General features: G+C 38.0%; 2 protein-coding genes across 2 annotated transcripts in view; both read right to left on the minus strand.

Moving 5' to 3' along the window:
* LOC106524441 (ras association domain-containing protein 5) overlaps nt 1-7,035 on the minus strand; it is a 25,495-nt gene extending 18,460 nt beyond the window's left edge. Inside the window, exon 1 of the mRNA XM_014018251.1 lies at nt 6,270-7,035. Within this exon, the coding sequence (XP_013873705.1) occupies nt 6,270-6,744 (475 nt within the window). The 5' untranslated portion in view covers nt 6,745-7,035. The remainder of the gene's footprint in view (nt 1-6,269) is intronic.
* Nucleotides 7,036-7,699: 664 nt separating this feature from the next.
* LOC106524438 (apoptosis facilitator Bcl-2-like protein 14) overlaps nt 7,700-8,568 on the minus strand; it is a 7,035-nt gene continuing 6,166 nt past the window's right edge. Inside the window, exons 6-7 of the mRNA XM_014018248.1 lie at nt 8,264-8,377; nt 7,700-8,168 (exon numbers count right to left, since the gene is read on the minus strand). Coding sequence (XP_013873702.1) covers nt 8,139-8,168; nt 8,264-8,377 — 144 coding nt within the window. The 3' untranslated portion in view covers nt 7,700-8,138. The remainder of the gene's footprint in view (nt 8,169-8,263; nt 8,378-8,568) is intronic.

An 8,568-nucleotide genomic window follows, 5' to 3' on the forward strand; every position in this document is an offset into this window, starting at 1 on the left:
CACACACACACACACACACACACACACACACATACTGAGGCAGTGAACTGTACTGAAGACATTCAATCAGAGTCAGTATTTCTCACAGAAGCTCAAAATGAGTCTTTAGGATGTGAAAATCATTTCCCAGTGTTTGTCACGAACCAGCCTGTATAACTAAAACAAGMAAATATCAATCTGTATATATGCTCATATTTTCACTCAGTATGGCTCCTGGAGACTACATTTAAAAAGACAGATTTACCTCCTTCAGGACAAATGAAGTGCTTGTTTTTTGGTTTTTCTCCAAACAAACCACTCGCTAATGAACCCACGCTCTAATGCAACATTCAAACTAATCAAACAAAGCTCCTCTGCTCTGAGCGCAGGTTTCTGTTACTGCATCTCATTGAGAGAGAGACAAAAGACGAGAGCCACACAGGAAGAGAGTCGGCTCAGTGAAACAGGAGCTACACCAGCTCACTGTGATGACAAACTCATCCAACCAGCTAAAATCTGGGATTTTTTTTTTGCTTGCAATTCATCCTCTAGAGTGCAAGAGCAATAAAAGCAACTTGTAGCTAACACTAGCTAAAAGCAGCAAAAACAAAAGCAGACAAAGTTTAGTGAAAGAATAGTAGCTAAGAGCTAAATGTGCAAAAGACTGCTGACTGAAGCGGGTTATTTTGTTTTTTAGTTCTGAAGATGCAGAAATTATTGTCTAAACCAGTGGTTCCCAACCTTTTTAGACTTGTGTACCCCCTGAGCCATTTTGTCATAACACTACTACCCCTTCAGTCAAACGTAATGATGATTCTCTGTACTACAACTGATTATTAAATGAAGAAAAAAAATGAACCCCCTAGAACAGTGGTTCCCGACCCTGGTCCTCAAGGACCCCTATCCAGCATGTTTTACTTGTTTCTCTATTCAGCAGGTCTTCAGAAGTTAATAAGTCATTCATTCAAACCAGGTGTTTCAAATCAGGGAAACATCTAAACATGCAGGAAAGGAGTCCTTGAGGACCAAGGTTGAGAATCACTGCTTTAAAGTGCCTGTGACATCAAAATGTTTGTAATAATACAAAAACATTTTTGGAAAGATGACACTGAGAACATATTACAAAATAATTTCCATGCTGCTGAGATGAACAGTTGTTGAGATATTTGCATGTGAAGTAACAGGAAGTGATGTAAAAGAGGACTGTCTGCATGAAAACAGAGCTAAACTAAAATGCTCAACAACCCAGACTGTGGAGAGGAATCTGATGTTTTAGATTATTTTGAGTTGATGTCAGACAGAAACAAAAAAAAAAGAGTCAGAGTTCAAATCATAATCTTAGAACCCATTGTTAGGCTCTACAACAGGGCCTACAAAATTCATAAAAAACTTCCTGGTTGGACTCATCACTGTACAGTTCTTTCATTGTCTGATGCCTTGAATTTTCAGAATTATGTTTTGTATAGTGGTATTAATTTATATTTTCAGATCTTCCATGGTGCCARTTATGGAACTCTCTGTGCATTGCTGCCCAAATCAAATTCTGGAAGTGGTCATTCAACTAGATCTGTTACAAAAGGACAACTGATATTACCAACTTTTAAAAACTGTTACGGCCAGAGGTCTTTCTTCTATGTTTATACTAAAGCATGGAATGACATTCCTCAAAACATAAAGTCCATTTCAAAACTACAGACCTTTAAGAAGAATCTTGTCTGCCATCTGCTGGACACTTTTTGTTGTGCTCATATTTAGACGTCCTATTTTGCAAATGCTGCCTTCCTGAAATTTGGTATGCTTGTTTGTCTTTGTGTCCAAGGTGTATAATGATGTGATTGTGATGCTGTATTTCTGAGTGTTTTATGTGCTGCAGAACAGGAACCTGCTGTAAAACAGCAATTATGCTGAGTCAGGCTTGATTTTTAGTAATCTTTTTTCTGTTAAATCAATAAATCAAATCAAATCAATAATGTTTCAATAAACAAAGACCAATGAGTTCTTTATCTTAAAGGAGTTCCCCTTTGATGTCACTTCCTGTTTCCCTTTTGCCAAGCCAAGTACAAAAGAAAGTAGGTCAGTTATGTGTCCAAATGGGTAAAATAATGTGTGGTATGCCAAGTTTCTTACATAGAACAAAGTTTTCTTTGACTTTTTGTATCTGAAGGATAAGCATGTCCAACACTTATACACTAATACATGTAATCTGATTTATTATTTACAAATAAATGGCAAATAATCAATGGCTTACAGAGGCAATTATAAAAAACTTAGTATTATATTTTGAAAATGTCTCATCAAGCTCAGAGAAGCTCTTCAGGTGTTGGTCAACATTTAAAGCAGTGATTTTTAGATGTTTCCCTGATTTGACACACCTGGTTTGAATGAATGAGTGATTAACAACCTTCTGAAGATCTGCTGAATAGGGAAACAAGTAAAACATGCCRGATAGGGGTCCTTGAGGACGAGGGTTGGGAACCACTGCCCAAGAACATTTAATTTTCAGACATTAAATTTTTTTCAATTCAAATTAAACATAAAGATAAAAAATGTTGCCTTGAATGTGAATAAGTAATTAAATAAATAAACCAGATAATGGCAAGTGCAGAAAACAGCAGCGTCYAAAATATGTCAGAAACTCACCGAAATGAGCAAATTCAGTGAGATTCCATGTTTTATACTCCATGTTGTGCTAATTCCATGATTCTGTCTGCAATTTCCATATTGTGGAAATCATAGGACCCTAAAGACCTATTTTTATTTCTTTTTTTACAAACCTGGGAATTTTTTCCACATACCCCTGTAATATGCTCATAATCTTCACAAGACTTTATAAAAAAAACTAAACATTTAATTTACCCAGAATCCCCTCTGCTGGAGAAATTAATTTTCAACTGACCCAAACTTCTGCTTTTGCAGGTTTATAAGTCATTATTCTTGTGTTAATAAGTGAGCAAGTAACTGATGGAGACATCTGTTTTTTTTTTTCTTTTATTCACTTGTTTTTCATAGGATAGTAATTGAATTGGTTTAAAGCAGACAATGAAAGTATGGGTTACAGTTTTCTGAACAGTCTCTATAACTTACTGACAGAATATTTGTGTATATTTAACATTTCTCTGGACTGTTAACTAACCGTCTCCCTCATTTATTTGCAGTTGTTTGTTCTGTGCACAATGCGTTTGATTAATCTAGGAAACYGAACACAAAAATCAACATAATGCTAACTTTATTAACAGAGTTTTTCTTGGTGTTTATTGAGATTAGCACTGTTAGCATTGCTAACTGTATTTTCTGCACGATAAATGCAGCCTGCCTTGGTTCAGTTTTCCAACAGGCTGCCAAGATATTAAAACCCAACATGTTTTACGACAGATAAAGGCTGAAAGCTCAAAATAAAAAAAACAAAGCAGCCTTTCTGTAATATATTAAACTGGTGGCATGAATTAGCAGCTTAGCTGTGGTACGTACAACTAGTTGGGTCTCTTTTTACACTCATCTGTGCCAGTTAAAAATCAGGCCGCCTGGTTCTGCACCGGTTGCAACTAAGCAATAGAAGTTTATCAAGCCTGGATGTTATTATACGAATAAATGAATCATTGTCTCAAGATTTATTTTAGACAAAATAGGTTTCAACTTGAACAGTTTATTAAACTGAAAGAAGCAGGGTTTAACGATTGAGTTATGACTGTTTAATTTCATGTAAAGATCCATTTTTACCTCTAGATTGGTGACAATCTGTTTCTCAAACTGAGCCAGAGAGAAAAGGTTAATGCAGCCTGTTGATATCATTAGGTGAAAACAAAATGACTTTGATTTTCTTCTCATAAAAGAAGTTTAAAGCCATCCAATTTCTGATGTCAGCCAGGCAGTCAAGGAGAGGTTGGATGGCGAGTGGATCAGAATGCTTCAGAGGAAGGTAAATTTGACAGCCATTAGCATTAAAATAAAATTGTATTCTATGTTAATGAAAAATAGCACCTCGTGGCAGCAGGTATAGGGAAAAGAGAAGGGGTCCCAGGATAGAGCCTTGTGGTACCCCTCACTGAAGAGATGCTGATGAGGAGTCCCTGGTGTTAATACGTGTCTATCAGCAAGGTAAGACCTGAACCATTTGAGGGCGGAGCCTATGATCCCCACCCATTGCTCCTGTCTGGAAAGGAGGATCTCTCATGGTCAGTTGCGTCAAAAGCTGATGGAAAGTCTAGTAAGACAAGAAGTACAGATTCACTGGAATCTAAGGCTAAAAGGATGTCAGTAGAGCCGACTCGGTGCTGTGATAGGATCTAAAGCTTTGACTGAAACATCTCCAAAATTGTGTGTTACTGGGAGTCAATTATTTCTTCTAATAGTGGATAGAAAGGGGATCAATGCCAGTTTTATCCAACAGGGGTTGTACGGCAGACTGTTTTGTGGTACTGCACATGTTAAAGCAGAAGTCGGGGGGGCGTATCAAAGGTGGAAAATAAAAGGCATTTGCACATAAACAGTCATCAATTTGTACATGTGGGTCTGCACTTACAGCACATTTTAGCTTTTAGTCTTTCAGCACTGAACTACTGTGAAATGTTTGTGATGGGAGACACTGTCCTGGTGTTTAATGTAGACTACGTCTGCTGTATGTCTGGTTCTAATACCAAAGACATACATTTTCTTTGTGAAAATTATAATAGAGTTAACAGTAACTTTATAAACAAATAATCAGTTTGTCTCTGCATTGTGAGCAGAAATGCAGCTGCAAAACATTTAGGCTAAAGCGAAGTCGCATCAAACCTTCAGTGCTAATGTTGCTACAACAGAGTGAACTTGTCAAACAAATCCAACTATATATAACAAAAAGCATCTTGTTTCATTTAATGTCTTTTAATGTTGTGTTTTAGTTGTCTGAAACATTGTTTTGTTTATAGGATAATACAGTATATGATTGATTAGACATTCAACTAGATAGATAGATAGATAGATAGATAGATAGATAGATAGATAGATAGATAGATAGATAGATAGATAGATAGATAGATAGATAGATAGATAGATAGATAGATAGATAGATAGATGTACCCTTTGTGACAAAAGTGATACTTTAAAATGTTGAAATACATTATAGGAAGAAGAAGAACTTTGTTTCTGAACTTCCTCCCTCTATTGTTTGTCAGATATCAGTGGGRAGTCCAGAGTTTGTACTCTAGGAGTCGGTCAGGGTTGTTTTGTTTTCAACCTAAACTCGTTCATCAACACTGTTCACATTCCTGTAGTTAAATATTTTAGGGCCCTGCCTGTTAATGTTACTAACATTYAAACATGAGGCTTTTAGAGGCCTGTTATGTCATCGACTTAACTTTGTAACCTTTTAAAGGATTTTAGTCATTGAATAAACCTTAAAAAATTATATAATTGATACTATTTAACGCACTTGCTCTTTTTGTCTTGTCTGTCTTTTATTAGTTTACGTGTCGTCCCCTTTTATATACACAAAATTGTCTCAGATTTGTGGTTCGGGGACCACATCCAGCTCGTGTGTGAGCTCRGTCCGGCCCAGCGATGAGTTCATTTAAAACAAAACTACATTTTCAATACATTAAGTTTGCTGAATAATTGTGACCTGAGTGATTCAGTTAAAAGCCCCACCCTAACCCATTTGTCTTCTTTTTAACGTCAAAAGAAACATTTGAAATATTTTTGAATATCAGCTCAGAAGGTATTTTATCATGTGGTTGACTAACAACATCTTATGACGACAGAGTTATTGATGACATCGCTGCTGACAGGAGAAGATTAAACACGTAATACTAAATAGAGTCAAACATATTTTTATCTTGTAAATAAAATCTGCACTCTAACCAAACCAAGAGTGAATAAATGGCATTTTTTTATGTTAAGAGAGGAGAAGCTAATTGAAAATTTTACTAAATAACCTATGTACAACAGCATAAGTAAAATGTCTGAAATCTGTCACCTGAAGCAGTTTCTCAAACTAAATAAGAAGGGCTGAAACTTACAAACATGTTTGAATGATTTAAACAGTAAATATCAACTTAATGACATCACAAACAGCTTATTRTGTTTCTTTTTTTATCACTATTATTTTTATCTTTTAAAAAAAGTGAAGCAGAAATACACAAGCAGGAATTTTGTTTTGTTTTTTTATTCCACAGTGGTGCCTCCACAGTTTTTTAGTGGTGACCAGCAGGTTTTCATCTGGTGACACTGACTTTGTGTTTTGTGACCCACAATGGGAGCCCGGACCCCAACTTTAGAAACCGACCTACAAACTGCTTCCGTTTTGGACTTCTTACCTGAACAGGTGAGAACATCCTGAAAGATGTACTGGCAGCAGAAGTCGCACCAAGCGCTCTCGCCTACGACCTGGAAGGTGTGTCCCTCCCCGGACTCCTCCTTCACCCTGGGGTCCTTCTCTCCGGGGGAGAAGATGGTCCTGACGTCGGGGGCTCGGAACCTGCTCTTCCTGGCCCGRGGCGGAGCTCCTCCGTGTCCTTCTATCCCGTTTCTGGCAGCTTCTCTCGCCCCGGGGCTACGAGGGGCCACATCGGGTTGCTCCCTCTGGCCCCAGACGGCCTCCAGGCTCTCCAGGCTGCCCGCACTCGGCTGCCGGCGGACGCCTCTCACGACCACCGCGCCCTTGGAGATCCGCATCTTGGCGCCCGGTGGCGGCCACGTCGTGTCGCTAACGTGGAGAGGCTCCGGAGCGAACTCACAGCCGTCCGTGACCGAGGGGGCGTGTTTCCGGGACGGGGGCGACGGGTTAAACATTAGGCGGCCTTCATGCTCGGCTGGGCCGAGGTGAATGAACGAGCGGCGGGCGGGTGTTTGACTCCGAGCCGCGTCCTGCTGCTGGTTGTCGGAGAGCAGGTTGAGCTGCGGGAGAACGGGTTGGATCTCATTTCAGACACGCTCCGTTGGCGGAGAATGTCGATGTAAAGTTTACCTCTAGCAGCAGCAAAAAGATGAATATTCACCTAAACTTAAACTTCAATAAAACGTGTTGAATTGATAAATAACTTACACGTTTAAATATACTCATATTAATGTATAACTGGATCAATTAGATTGTAAATGTTGTAGTTCCACTTTTTGGCCACCAGATGGCGCCGTTTCAGTAACTAACAATGGAAGAAGAAAGAAATCTAAAATACTGAAATTATTACAATTTCAGTTCAGTGAAAATATAGATTTATCGTTTGAGTTTTTTAGTTTGACATATTTTAACAAATTTTTATTCAGTATTGCATGAATGATTCTCAATTATTCAAGTTTATGTAGGCCTAAACATTATTAAAAATTCTGCAGATGACATATTTTAGCAAGACAAATTTAACAATTAATTTATTTCAATAATAATCTCCACCAAAAAGGTCATTTCCATAATGTTGGTTTGTCTGTGCACAAAATTACTCAAAAAGTTAAACAGAATTTCAGGAAGTGTTGTCTCAAAAAATATATACATTTTGATGTTGATCTGGACCACCTGCATAACTGACCCTAGGGTTTTAGCATTAGTGTTTGCTCTCTAAGTGCTGCTTCCTTGTTATTATCAACAATTTTCCATCTTTTCACTCATTTTCCTTTACCTGTTTGTTCAGACTGCTGGGCAGCTGAAGCCATCATCATCACAGGGCCAAACATTTAATAAACTCATTACAAATTATCTTAATGTGTACTTTACAATATAAAATAACATAATAATATGAAATTAGACTCACAGACATTATGCCAAAATTTTTTATTCTCTAAATATGGCACATTTAAATGTACTTTTTTTTAAACAAAATCAACACAATAAATTAATTAAAATGGTCAAAGTGCAAGTGCTTAAAAAGACATTTTAATGCCTAACAACAAAAGAAACACTTTAAAAATATTTAATTAAAACAAAATTTGAAGATACATCTCTTTGTTTATAAAACAACTTAATTACTTAAACATGTATTTTTTTCCTTTGTTGTCTTTGGTTCCAGGTCCCTGAAAGTTGAATAAATACCTGCAGAATAAGAGTTCATCAAGTTTTAGGTGGAAGTAAAGTTATAGCAGTGAAATAATGTCCCGAGTTAGATGGTTTTTTTTCTTTCCCAACTGTGGGAATTACTTCTTGCAGGTTTCAGAGCCGACCTGTAGAGGGCGCTGTGTGTCTGAAAAGCTCATCCTGATCAGTCCACCTCGTCATGAAAAGCTGCTTCCTGCAGGAGCAGAAACAAAACATTCAAAGTTAGCTTACCAAGTTTTATTTTGAACAAATCCTATCCAGAAGGGAAAAAAAGGAGATGTTACGTACGTATCCGCCCTGCTGCTCGGCCCAGGCTGAATAATCCTCCTGCAGGAACCGGGCTCCGTAGCGCAGCAGGCGTTCCTCAGGCAGAGTGTCCACAGCCGAGAGGCGACTTGTGACCTGATTAAAAATGACACATTTACAGCTTCCAGTCACTCATTCTGGGTGTTTCTGTCAGAATATGTTACAAGTTTCTGCACTAACTCAACAAATAACCCCTGAACACTTCTGCTTTAGCCTGGCCCTTGCCTTCCTACGCAGCTCCGCTCAATTCTAGTTTCCCTTCTCTGCTCCGTCTGGGACTTCTCCCA

This window comes from Austrofundulus limnaeus, unplaced genomic scaffold (assembly GCF_001266775.1).
Source record: "Austrofundulus limnaeus strain Quisiro unplaced genomic scaffold, Austrofundulus_limnaeus-1.0 Scaffold187, whole genome shotgun sequence".
NCBI classification, from domain to species: domain Eukaryota; kingdom Metazoa; phylum Chordata; class Actinopteri; order Cyprinodontiformes; family Rivulidae; genus Austrofundulus; species Austrofundulus limnaeus.